This window comes from Gracilinanus agilis, chromosome 5 (genome assembly GCF_016433145.1).
Source record: "Gracilinanus agilis isolate LMUSP501 chromosome 5, AgileGrace, whole genome shotgun sequence".
Lineage (NCBI taxonomy): Eukaryota > Metazoa > Chordata > Mammalia > Didelphimorphia > Didelphidae > Gracilinanus > Gracilinanus agilis.
In genome coordinates this window covers 288,356,488-288,370,214 of record NC_058134.1, presented here as the reverse complement: position 1 = coordinate 288,370,214, position 13,727 = coordinate 288,356,488, and the positions used below count along the sequence as shown (strand labels likewise).

The window sequence follows — 13,727 nt, the reverse complement described above, 5'->3', positions numbered from 1 at the left end:
TAGTGAGAGTCACAGAAGTCAGCCCTGGGACGCGACACTGGATCCCCCTTTCTAGAGAGCCAGCCCCTTTCCCAGGCTGTGTAAGGCCACTGGCATAGCTCGGGTGGTTGGAGCACAGGGCTAAGGAGGCCAGGGTCACAAGTTCAGTCCCCAAGGAGGTCAGACGGCATTGTAGGGAGACTCTGCTCTCCAGGGCCCTAACTGGTGCCAGCTGGTTTACAAAGGAATGAGATGGCAAAAGGATTGTCTACTGGTCACAAGGGAGCCCAGTGAGAAAGACAGTATAGAGTACAAAGTACTTCCCCCATGAGGGAGGAGAAAACTCAAGAGTGAATGACCTCATGAGCAGGTGGCTCAGTAGCACCATTTTCCCATCCCAAGGACAACAGTGTTTTAACATCTCAGGAAGGCTGGGTCATGGATTGACCCCAGATAGAAAAACCAAGACCCAGAAAAAGTGAATGGTAGGGCAGCTAGATAGGACAATAGATAGAGCACCAGGCTTGGAGTCAGGAAGAGCTGGATTCAAATCTGACCTCACACACTGCCTAGATGTGACCCTGGGCAAGTCACTTAATCCTGATTGCCTAGCTCTTGCCACTCTTCTACCCTAGAAGTGATACTAAATCAGAAAGTAAGGGCAAAAAAAAAATGCTCAATTTCAGAAATGAGCAATTCCTTTGAAGATTCACAATTTGTATGAAAAGACAGCTAGATGGTGCAGTGTGTGGAACAGAGATTGGACTTGGAGTCAGCAAGACCCTGAACTCAAATCCTAACTGGTGCTTATTACCTCTATGACTCTTGGGCAAACCTCTTAACCTCTCTCAGCCTCTATTTTCTCACGTGTAAAATGGGGATAATAATAGTATCTCCTTCACAGAACTGTGATCAAATGAGGGGGAAAGTGCTATGTAATCCTTAAAAGAGGACAGCTAGGTAAGCATAATGGATAGAGTGGCAGGCCAGGGGTCAGGAAGACTCATCTTTCTAAGTTCAAATCTAGTCTCAGACACTTACTAGCAATGTGACCCTGAGCAAGTCACTTAACTCTGTTTGCCTCATTTTCCTTATCTATAAAAAGATCAGGACATGGCAAACTACTCCAGTATCCTTGCCAAGAAAACCCCAAATGGGATCACAAAGAGTCAGACCTGATCAAAACAAGTAAACAGCAACAATCCTTAAAATACCACAGAAATGCTATTATTATTATTATTATTATTATTATAAATTTGACTGGGGGGGCCTCCATTGCACTTAGGGATACCACTAAATCATTGAAAGTCAGAGCTAGAAGAGCTTTTAGAGGTTAATTCAGCCAACCCTTTATTTTACTGCTGTGGAAACTGAGACCCAGAGAGAGGGAAATTATCTAACAATGTCCCTCAGCAATAATGACAAAGCTTCCACTCAAACCCAAATTTTGATACTATATCCAGTATTCTTTCTACTATTGTAATGATGGTGCTGGTAGCAATGAAGGTACCCCAACCCAAGTAGAATGAAGAAGGAAGAGAAATGCTCTTAAGTCTGTATTTATTTTCCAAACCCCAAAAAACTACCTCCACCTCCAAGACCGCTACCACCCCCACAAAAAAAAAAGAAAGAAAGAAAACAGCATGGATTTGGTGGAAATGGTGAGCTGTGACTTTATTTCTGAAAACACAAATTGCTTCAAGGACATTGCACCCTGAAAGGGCAGAATAAAAGGCATGTCTGGGACCTCTAACTTGGATCTCTTCAGTCTTTCCTTCTCCCCACCCCTATATTCTCTTGGGGATCCTGGACATTCTTAGGAGTACATGAAAGGGGTGGGTCGTGAGGGTCCAAGATGAACTCTCACTTGGGCAAAACATCTGAAGATTCGGACACCAGTTTCCCATCTCGAGTCTCAATCTTCTTCACCACCACAGCCTTACCGACTTGGCTGTAAGTGGATGAACCAGAGCCAGAACTGGAATAGAAGGAACTCCCATAGCCAAGACTGGGGCTGGTGGGAATCTCAAAGCCAGAGCTCAGTCCAACTGAAAAAGAAGGCGCCCACGTTAGTAGACTACAGACTCCCCTTTCTTGGCCCCTCACCTGACACCCATTTCTTAATCTTCTCCTTTCCAACACCCAGAGCCCTCCCCATTCCTATCTCTCACCACTGATGTCTACCCTCAGTTGCATCTATTCAGCTCTGAATCTCGACTTAATACAGTGTACCAGGTGCTGTCCCACTGCCGTTAGACTGGTAACTAGGGAGGGGCAGGACTCCCGCCTCCTTGTATTTCTTTGGATGCCTGTAGCTTAGCACTGTGCCTAGCACAAGAAAGTGATTGCTAAATGCTTGTTGGCTCAATTTCCTAGTTGTGTGACCCTGGGCAAGTCCCTTACCCCCGATTGTCTAGCCTTTACCACTCTTCCAAACCTTTGTAACTGATACTTACTATCAGTTCCAAAATGGAAAGCAAGAGCTTCTTAAAATAAATAAAAAATAAATGCTTGTTTATTTCTTGGCTTGACTCCTCCTCCTGACTCCCACCCACCCGCCTTCAGCCCCAAAGGTGTCAGGATAATTATAACTTCCTAGAGGGAAGGAACTATTTTGACTTTCTTTGCAGGCCTAGCCTGGAACAGAGTAGGTACTTAGACAACATTTGTTGACTTGCCAGTGGCTAAAATGGAATAAAGGAGGAGAGGGGGCCTGAGCCAGGGAGAATGGACTGCTTACCAGGGCTCACAGCAAACCATCTCCTGAACCTAGAGGTGGAAGTCCAACCCCCTGAATCCTGGGGCTTTTGAGAGTCTCCCCTACACCCAACACATCCTCTTAGAGAACATTCCTGGCTATCTCAGCACCCTACCCAGACTATTCCCAGAGCACCTTTACCTCCATACTCTTTAGTCTTGGTGTGAATTCTCAAGTTCTGCATCCCAGCCTCCAGCCTGTCCAAAGAGCAGATAAGGTTAGTGCCTGGTCACTTGCCCACACCAGTCTTCTTCCATGAGAATTCCTCCCTCCCTTCCGTGCAAAGGACCACCATGGCCAAGAGCTGAGCCTAGCGGCTCCCCAAGGCCGGTCCCCAGGCCCACCTGTGCTCCTCGCCCTCCAGCAGCTTCCTGTAGGTGGCGATCTCGATGTCCAGGGCCAGCTTGACGTTCATCAGCTCCTGGTACTCCCGCAGCTGGCGGGCCATGTCTTGCTTGGCCCTCTGCAGGGCGGCTTCCAGCTCAGCCAGCTTGTTCCGGGCATCTTGGAGGGCCAGTTCCCCACGCTGCTCCGCATCGGTAATGGAGGCTTCAAGGGTGGCCCTCTGCAGGAACCCAAAGAGGTGAGCCGGGGGGCCAGGAACTCTGCCTCCCTCCCTTAACTGCTCTTCCAATCACCCACCCCAGTCTAGTAGAGCAGCTCCAGCCCAAATGAGTCACTGAAATTTGTACGAAGAGAGTTTCCCCTTCAAATAAGATAATATTTGCAAAAAGCTTAATGGCGTCTGGCACATATTAGGTTCTTATTAATAAATGCTTGGGTCCAAGCCAGCTAAGGGCTCAATGGATAGAGAACCAGAGGTGGGAGATTCTGGGTTCAAATCCAGCTTCAGATACTTCCTAGCTGTGTGACCTGGGCAAGTCATTTTTTTAAAAACCCTCAGCTACCATTAATACAGTAAGGACTAGGCAATGGGGGTCAAGTGGCTTACCCAGGGTCACCCAGTTAGGAAGTGTCTGAGGCCAGATTTGAACCTAGGCCCTCCCATCTCTAGGCCTGGCTCTCAAAGCACTGAGCTACCCAGCTGTCCCTGGGGCAAGTCATTTAACTCCTATTGCCTAGTCCTTATCACTCTTCTACCTTGAAGCAATAAAGAGCATTGATTCTGAGACAGAATAGGGGCTTCCGTCTTTCCTCCTCTACCAAATGAGAGGTTAAATAGAGACTTCTAGAGGATGTTGAGATTTTAAAAGTTTGCTCCCTTTTTCCCAACTGACGTAATTGCTCCACTCTCCCACCTGATCCTCATCATGGCCCAGAATTCCCTAGATCAGAGGTATCACTCCAACCCAGTTCCCAATTTCCCTTTGAACTAGAAGATTCTCTCTAAGTGGGAGGTCTGCCTTGCTCTCCTTCTTTAACACATTCTATTGTTCCTCCTCCAAGAAGCTTCTTTTATTTTTTCAATCAATTCTCCCCACCTCGTGCTCTGGCACTTCTCCCCATTCCTCACAGCTCTGGTACTTCTGTCCAGATGTTTGGGCAGCCTCTCCACCAGTCAGGCTGGAAGTTCTGTCTTGTCCTGGCTCTAGATCTCCACTACACTCCCTGCTTAGGTCTGTGAATCTGGCATCCCTTTCCCGATTCCACAGGTGGAGTCATTCACCTGGCCTTTGAGAGCATCGATCTCAGCCTGAAGTCGGTTAATATTCCTGGTCATCTCGGAGATCTCCGTCTTGGTGTGGCGAAGGTCATCTCCATGTTTTCCAGCCAGAGTCTGCAGTTCCTCATACTGAAGGAGAAAGAGAGATGAGGAAGGCTGCCCTTTACAGATTCCCAAGGCTCAGAGACCCCTTGACCATCATGGCTCTCTCTTAGATCTAAAATACCTTTCCCATGTAACTATGGGAAAATATTCAAAAGAAAACCTTTTAAAAAAAAATACCTATCCCAGCCCCACCTTGATGCTAGTGTCCTCCCTCTAGGGATAACTTCCATTTACATATGAGATAATATTTGTAAAGTGCTTGGCAAAATGCCTGGCACACAGTAAGCACTTAAGAGATGCTTGCTCTACAAGTGTAACCGATATCAAGTTGGTCACACAATTCATCATCTGAGGTAGGATTTGAACTTATCATTCATAGGGGGAAGAAAGGCAGCTCCTTTAAGACTGGCCCAGGAGCAGCTGGGTAGCTCAGTGGAGTGAGAGCCAGGCCTAGAGACAGGAGGTCCTAGGTTCAAACCCGGCCTCATCCACTTCCCAGCTATGTGACCCTGGGCAAGTCACTTGACCCCCATTGCCCACCCTTACCAATCTTCCACCTATGAGACAATACACTGAAGTACAAGGGTTTAAAAAAAAAAAAAAAAAAAAAGACTGGCCCAGTTGATGGGGATGGACTTCCCTCAAAATCCTTCTTTTTACTCACCTTGATCTGGTACATATTCTCAGCCTCAGCCCGGGTACGGTTGGCAATGTCCTCATATTGGGCTCGGACCTCAGCAATAATGCCATCCAGGTCCAGGGAGCGGCTATTGTCCATGGACAGGACCACAGAAGTCTCCGAAATCTGGGATTGCAATTCTCGTAACTCCTAGTATGCAGAAGAAGAGAGCAAGATGCTATCAGCATCCTATTGTATAGGAGAATGGCCAGAGGGATCTTCCCAGCAAACCCTGGGAAAGACAGAGGGGCTAGTCAAGAGAGAAGGATAGGATTCAAGTCGAGGCGGGGCAAAGAGAGGGAAAGGGCTTGTTGAAAGGTTTAGAATATGAGGTAGAGACCAAGAAAAAACAGAGAAGTCAACCCTTTGGCTCATTTATCTATTGGTACATGCTTGGGAGTTGAGAGGGAGATGGAGTAGGGATGGGGTCGAGAAGGATTCTCATCCAACAAAGAAAAGAATATTCAAACACTCTACGTCTCCCCAAAGACATACCTCTTCATATAAACTCCTGAGGAAGTTAATCTCTTCAGTCAGGCCTTCCAGGCGGGATTCCAGCTCCACCTTGTTCATGTAAGCTTCATCCACATCCTGGAAAGGAAGGGAAGTCTAAGCCATGCAACCAGAGATTTCCTCATCCCACCATCAGCTGCCACCTTCCATTGGGAACAATAAGCCATTTCCCGCTAGCCCACCCTCCTCACTACCTATCCACCTCTAAAGTACAGCTCTCAACCTCCCTACCCAGACCAATGCCTCCCCCAGTAGACATCCTCAGTCTCCCTCCTGAAACTGAAGTCTGGAGGTCTGTCTGGTGCAACTAGTTCTCTGTCGCCAGAAGCATTTAGGCAAGAGCATTTGTGAGGAATTCAAAACTCAGATATTAATTTCAACTAACTGACCTCTCTCTAAAGGCCATCTCTGTTCGTCTATCCATCTCTGGTTGTAATTCTAGTCTGGTCTGTTTGTATCTTTTGCTTTCCTCTTCTGTGCCTTGCACATGGTAGGCCCTCAAATATTTATTGAATTAATAAATATAAATGCATGCTCTTTTGTGGTGGCAAAGAATTGGAAATGGAGGGGGTATTTATCAAATGGGGAATGGCTAAAGAAATTGTAGTATATGATGGTGATGGAATACTATTGTACTATAAGAAATGATAAGCAAGATGATTTCAGAAAGAGCTAAAAAGACCTCCATGAACTGATGCAGAGAGAAATAAGCAGAACCAGGAAAACATTGTACACAGTAATAGCAATATTATACAACGATCATCTGTGAAAACTCGGCTACTCTCAGCAATGGGACAGATCTGGGACAATCCTAAAAGACTTATGATGGGTAATGATCTCCCCCTCCAGAGAAAAAACTGTTGGAGTCTGATGGATGTGGATCAAAGCAGACTATCTTTCACATCAGTGTATTTATGGTTTTATTTGGGAGGGTTGGTTTTGTATGAGTTAGCTCTTACAACAATATCCCATATGGAAGAGGGTTTTGCATGTTAATACTTATCTGGCTCAGATCAAATTGCTTACTATCTCCAAGTCAGGGGAGAGAGGGAAATCTTATAATTTTGGAAAACGTATGTTGAAAATTATTATTACATAACTGGAAAAATAAAATATCTTTGAATTAAAAAATAGAAATAAATAAATACATACAAATGGATGAATGGATGGATGTCTTATTTGCCTTAACAGACCAGGAGGTCCTGGCTTAGAGGACCTACTCTCATCCTCCCTTGAGATCTCTCATTCCCTCCTCTCTATAGAAACCCAGGAGAAGAGTCTGTAATGAAGGGAACTCTTAGAGGTTGAGAATATAGATAGACTATGAGTAGCTTTTCTTCCTGACCTCTATCCTAGCCTTCTTATTCTGTATGAAGCCCTGTGAGAAGCATATGGAAATGATAGAGAGGCAGCCCTCTAAAGTGTGTGCACACTCACATGCTATCCATCACCCCGCTTAACTTTTTTTTTAATAAAACTCTTACCTTCTGTCTTAGAATTAGTACTATATATTGGTTCCAAGGCAGAAGAGCAGAAAGGGCTAGGCAAATGGGGCAAAGTGACTTGCCCAGGGTCACACAGCTAGGAAATTTCTGAGGACAATTTTGAACCCAGGACCTCCCATCTCTAGTTCTGGCTCCCCTCTTACCTTCTTAATGAGAACAAACTCATTCTCCATTTCTGTGCGTTTGTTGATTTCATCCTCATACCTGTTGGGAAAGGGGACATAGAGTCACAAAGGGTTGAGAGAAATTCTTCCGGCAGAGTCCAAATTCTTGGGCAGTGAGTGTGTTTGGTTCTCCCAGAATATAGGGGAGATTTGGATAATGAGAACACCCTCGGCCCCACCTCTGAATCTAGAAGGTCCCTCTTTATTCTCACTTCTTTTTGAAGTCTTCTACCAGGCCCTGCATGTTGCCCAATTCCCCCTCCAACTTCAGCTTCTCCTTCCCCAGGGAATCCAGCTGTTGTCGAAGGCTATTGATGTAACTCTCAAACATGCTGTCTATGTTGCTTCGGGATGTCTTCTGCTGCTGGAGGAGGCTCCATTTGGTCTCCAGCATCTTATTCTGCTGTTCTAGGAAGCGCACCTGATGGAGAATGAGGAGAGATGGTCACACCACATTCACCAAGAAGCTGGGAATTAAACAAAGAAGAGAAAAGCATTCACCCCAGGAGGGAAAACCATCCCTTCCCACACTGTAGCAACTGTCAGGCTCAACTGATGCCTAGGAGAGCTGGTCTGCTCATTCTTTCTTCTTTCCTTCCTTCCTTCCTTCCTTCCTTCCTTCCTTCCTTCCTTCCTTTCTCTCTCTCTCTCTCTCTCTCTCTCTCTCTCTCTCTCTCTCTCTCTCTCATAAGGGATGGAGAGGGTAAGGGGAGAGCAATCTATTCAGAAATGAAAGCAATGTCAAGGCAAAAATTATCAATTATTTTTAAGCCTTGAGAAAGAAAGAAACAAAAAGAAAAGAAAATTCACCACTTCTAAGCCTGCAAAAGAAAGACCAGACGGTGTCCTTATTCTGAGCCTATTGATTCTTAAGCCAGAAAGATGAAGTTGAAAAGGAAGTGTCCAAACCCAAGTCCTTAAATTCTCCTCCACCCAAATAGTGAATTCTCAATTATTCTGGGATGAGCAAGTAAAAATTTAGTCAGGAGATTTTGACTCTGGTCCTGTCTGGGTCATTAAGTAGCAGGGCAAGTAATGGCCTTGGTTGCCTTCTCCAAGTCTCATCTTCCTCATCTTTAAAATAAGAATTATACTCCAACAGTATCCCTATCACTTAATGGCTTCCCCAATCCTATCTTCTAGTCTTCATGCAGGATTACAATTCTGCACGATGAAGTAGAAAGAATGTCAGATTTGGATTCAGAGGCCCTGAGTTCCAAATTTGATTCTTGCCTCTTATAAAGTGTGTGACTTTGGGCAAGTCACTCAGCTTTCTGTAAAATGAAGAGATTCAGTGATTCTAAGGTTCCTACTGATTCTAAATCTAGACTTGTAGGGGAAAAGATAAAGAAAGTTATCTCTAATTTGATTCTTTCCTTCTCCATTCCCCTTCAATGCTCAATTTGGGAAGCCCCCCAGGCCCTGGGCCTATATGGCATACTTTGCATTCACTTCTTTTGCTTATTATTGTGTGTTGTAGCTAAGTGAAGGCATAATGCCCAACCAGGAAGTAAGCTAGTTTCTCCTTTTGCCCAAACTTTGCATCTGGCCCACTTCATAGAAGGGGTAGAGGGTCAATAAATGTTTCTTGAATTTGGAGTTGGTGATTATCTAATGCCGCAAAGGTGTCTTTAGACCCAAAGTCATGATAGCATTAGGCAAATCTAGACAGATTATAAAGCACAACTCACTGGAGAACTGGTGGGGAGAAGAGACACAGTAAAAGGTGGGATACAGTGGGGCAGGGAACTGGTGAAAAGAGCTTTGGAGCTGGCTTGGGGACTCTACCTCCCAACTTCCCCCAAATTCTCTAGTTTTAGGGGAAGATGGGGACAAAAATAGATGGAGTCTTTGGGAAGGTCTAATGAACCAGATATGTAGCCCTAAGGACCACTTGCTTTCTGAAATTTCCTGTTTTCTTCCTACTTTCAGTCAGTTGTAGGAGGGACCTCTAATGCCTTAGCCAAGCATAGAGATCCATAATTTCATAAACTCGTATGGGACAAGACAGACCCTGGACAGGACAGAAGGCTCTATAATCCAGCACATACACACCCCACCTCCTTTTTCCCACAATGCTACCCAGGGCAGAGTCAGCATGGAAGATACCAATTCGCAAAGCCTCAGGGGCCCCTAACAAAACCTGGCCTGGAATGGAGAAGAGGGGGATGGAATAGTGGAGGGCCCAAACCTAGTTGGGGGGGGGGGGGGGCAGACAAAGAGATCAAAGAGAAAAAGAGGTATTGGTTCAATTTTATCACAAAGCCATAAACTTTGGAGATTAATGGTACTAAGATCAAATATTTCTGGCCCACCCCTAGACTTTGAATCCCGGATGTGGGATAGGGGGTGACCCACACCCTATTTGGGCCCAGAGCCAAGTGGGCAGTCAGGGAGTGGCTCATTCTTCCTGGGACATGAGCCTCCGAGAGGGCCACGGTGATAGAGACCTGGATAGACCAATGGTCCTTTACCAGTTGACTTGGCCCTAATACCTAGGCTTTGACTTTGAACAATTTATCTAACCCAAATAAAGAGTCCTCAGTTTCTTCCTCTATAAAATAAAAGGGCTGGAATGAATAGACTTCTAGGATCCACCCCAGTCCTAAACACATGACCTTAATCATCATCTTGGGCTTTAGAGAGAATAGACCCAAGCTAGAATTGAAGCTAATTTAAAACAAGGAGATATATACCTTTTAAAGACTCCTTAAGAAAAGCTCAGAACCCCCATCTCCAACTTTGTTCTCAATAATGACTTATTTAATTGAACTAGTGTCTGCCAGCTCACTGCTCCCCATAAACTTTGGACAGGAAAATTCAGAATAGGAGACCTAGTCCTGATGTGGGGGACAAGAATTCTGGGAGTTTCCCCACCCCTTTCTCAGTTTCCTCTCCCCACATGGCTCCAAGAACTGTCCTCAGGGTCAAAATCTTTAAGAGAGCCAGCCCTGATCTAGAACCTGGGAGGGCTAGAGGAAGAAGCCAGGGATGATATCACCAGTGAGCCAAAGCTATGCAAATCCCTCTTTCTTTCGGTGGCCCTCTCATCTGCCCTCCGGCTCCATACACACCTTCCCCTTCCCCCAATCTAAGAACACTGGATCAGTGACTCATCTGGAGGTGAGGGCGGTGCCAGGGCAGGGGTGGGGGGAGGGAGCACTGAGTTCTGCAAGGTTTCTCTGGCAGTGCCCACCACTAGGAGAAAGGAAGTTCAGGAAACTGAGTGCCCACCAGAAGAGTGGGAAGAGGCTCAAAGAGTAAGACCAACTGAGAAGGGGTGGCTCTTGGGCAAAGGCATCCATCCCATCTGGTATTTGGAAGCCAGCCCCCAGGTTAGGGAATAGGCAGCTCCAAGTGGGAGCTCCGGGTGCCTCTTGGCACCTGCTTGGAGGCACCAGATTTAGAATAATAGCCAGAATGGAGCCCCCTCCCCCCAAGGCTCACCTTGTCGATGAAGGAGGCAAATTTGTTGTTGAGGACCTTAATCTGCTCCTTCTCCTGGACCCTCACGGCCTGGATGTTGGGGTCCAGATCCAGCTTCAGGGGACTCAGGAGGTTCTGATTGATGGAGACCGTCGTGATCCCGCTGACGTTCCCCAAGCCCAAGCCCATGCCTGCCCCAAGCCCCAAGCCCGCTCGGTAGCCACCACTAGTACTCCCCACTCGGGAGAAGGAGGACGAGCTGATACGCGAGCTGGGGCCGCTGGAGTAGGAGCGGCTGCTAAAACTGCCCCGGGGGCCTGAGGAGGAAACCTTAATGGTCCGATGGGTGGTTGTCGACCGGATGGACATGGTGAGGACTAGAGGGGCAAGCACCGACACCCAGAGACGAGCGAGAGGCTCAGGTAGAGAGAAGGTGGAGGGCCGCCTCCCAACGCTGGCATTTATAAGACCTGCACACTGCCCCAGGGGGGGAAAGGGGAGGAGAGGGGAGAGCAAGGACTCCGCACCTGAGTGGCTGGGGCCCCTGGAGGGGCTGAGCTTAACCTGACACCTGCCTCCTCCGGGAGAACTCGGGTGGGGGCAGCAGAGAGCCGGGATATGGGGCCAGGGCGGGGATGGGAGCCGGCTGGATTGTAGAGCCCCGAGACACCCTGGGGCCCCGGAAAATTCTTGCTCCGAAACTTGTAGTAGAAAGTGAACCTGGAGGCCAAGCCAACCCCCTTTCCCCCCATTTTACAGAGGAAGACCCTGAGACCTAGAAAGGTGAAAGGGATTTGCCCAAAGGTACCCAAGTAGCTTAGAGGTCAAGCAGTGACTGGAACCCAGGGCTCATGATCCTACCTAGTATCTTTTCCATAACACCATGCTGTCTCCCAGAGACAGGAAATAAAAAAGATCAAGAAGCATAAAAAGGAAGATCCCTCTTTCCCTCTCCCTCTCCCTCTGTCTGGCTCTCTCTCTCTCTCTCTGTCTCTCTTGATTTCTCTCTCTCTGCCTTTCTGTGTCTTTCTCTCTCTGTCTCTCTTCTCCTCTTCTCTTTCCCCTCTTCTTCATCTTCTGTAACACCACCACCACCCCTTATCCCTCCATTCTCTTCCATTCATGGATAGAAATTAAGTGTGGATTTTGTGGAACAGGAGATTTGGGTCCTAGAATTCGATCTGGAATGGACTTAAAGATCATCTAGTCCAACCCCCTCATTTTACAAAAGAAGAAACTGAGGCCCAGTGAAGGAAAGTGGCCTGCTCAAAATTTCCAAATCCAATGCCTTTTGGGGCACAGTCTGCTATTGTTGTGAATGGGGAGGTAACCACACAGCTGGGCCATTCAGGTATGTGCATCCAAGCAGTGACATCAAGCTTGAGGACAGGTATCTAAGTTCTAGAACTGGGATTCCTGTTTGATGAAGTCAGGCCTCCTTACCTCCCCAAATCCTCATCACCAACACCATTGTTTCCACTACATTTTCAAGATGAGATAAGATCCAAACAGCCAGGAATTCCTTTTTTTCTCAGGTCTCAATTCTGTTTCCAAGGCCCAAGAGATGCTGGAGAAAGGAAGAGAAGCTTAAACAGAAAGGAGAAGACTGAGGGGACTTGGGAGATGAAGGGCATCAGTCCCAGGGAAGAGAGACCTAGGCAGAGATGAAAGAAAACGGGCAGGAACAGAGGGTAGATCATGCTCAGTCTTCCTTGAGGAGTCATCCCCACACATCAGAGACAGGCCCGTGTCAGCGACATGAGCAGAAAGCCAGAGCCCCCAGCTTCTTCCTTTCTCTTCTGCTGTTCCCTCAAATCCCTGGTTCTGACCAGAGAAAAGCGGAGCCATTTCTTACACCTGTCTCCTAGAGCTCATTATCAGGCGTGAGTCAACAGGGCAGGTTGGAGCAAGACAGGCACCTGCCAGTGGGGTGGCAAAGGAACTGGCTCCCCAGGGCTGGGCTGAACTGGATTAGGTTGGGCTGGGCCTAGGTGGAGGAGGACAAGAGGTTTGATTCCTTAGGGTAAGAATTCTAGCCTACTGGGTGAGGCTGATTTCGTAAACGGAACTACAGAGTCTAGGCTGCAGCGGATAGAGGAATTCTCCACTAGAAAACGGAACAGGATCTTAGATCTAGATCAAACTCCTTCATTTTCCTTATGAGTAAAAGAAAACTCTGGAGAGAAGTAACTTGCTCAAGGTTACACAGTTGTTGAGTGGCAAAAGCGGGGCTACACCCAGAGCTTTAGCCCACTTTGTACTGTGGTCCTTGTGAACAGATGGCATAGCCACCACCCCCGGCCACCCAGGGACTCTCTCCCTGAGTCCTCTGGGAAGGGGCTCTGCTTTGCACCTGTAAAAGGGCCAAGCCGTTCCAAGCCACAGGCAGGTCCCAGTGGGACCACTTCAAATTGGATATTCATCTCCTACAGATGCCTGGATCCCTCCCAAGTGAGAGTGCTGGAAATGCTTCTCATACACCCACTCTCAGTCCAGCAGAGGAATGAAACCCTTTTTTTCCAGCTCCACAGAGGGGAGGAGGGAGTGGGCACTCGGCCAGGTCTGGGCAAGAAGAAGCCGGAAGTAGGGAGGAGCTGGTCGGACAGGTAGGGCAACTGTGTGGGTGAGAAGAAAAGGACAGAGGCTATAGTCTCTAAGGGCAATTAACTGCTTCCCCACTGCTCCTATATTGTCATCTACAGAGGTCCCTCAAGGAAAAGTGGCACTGAGTTTGGGGAAGAAGAGGGGCCCAACCTGAAGTCCAGAGCCCAGGCATGCCCTTTGCCAACTTGGGGAGTCTGGAAGCACCTACATGCATATGATTCTCCACAATGAACACACACACACACACACACACACACACACACACACACACACACCCCATCCAGTGTCTTCTTGGTGGATCCAATGGGGAAGAGAAAGGAACCTTATAACTGGAACATGAGAAGTCCCAGAGAAGGACTCACCAGAAGCT

General features: G+C 47.3%; 1 protein-coding gene across 1 annotated transcript; it reads right to left on the bottom strand.

Annotated features, from left to right (window-relative positions):
- Positions 1 to 1,627: 1,627 nt before the first annotated feature.
- On the bottom strand, positions 1,628 to 11,167 carry KRT8 (keratin 8). Its single transcript, XM_044677703.1, has 9 exons — positions 10,775 to 11,167; positions 7,540 to 7,748; positions 7,307 to 7,367; positions 5,641 to 5,736; positions 5,131 to 5,295; positions 4,365 to 4,490; positions 3,082 to 3,302; positions 2,879 to 2,934; positions 1,628 to 2,027 (listed from the first exon to the last, which is right to left on the bottom strand). Exons 1-9 carry the CDS (start codon positions 11,120 to 11,122, stop codon positions 1,843 to 1,845), a joined length of 1,467 nt encoding a protein of 488 aa, XP_044533638.1. The 5' UTR covers positions 11,123 to 11,167; the 3' UTR covers positions 1,628 to 1,842.
- Between the last annotated feature and the right edge of the window lie 2,560 nt (positions 11,168 to 13,727).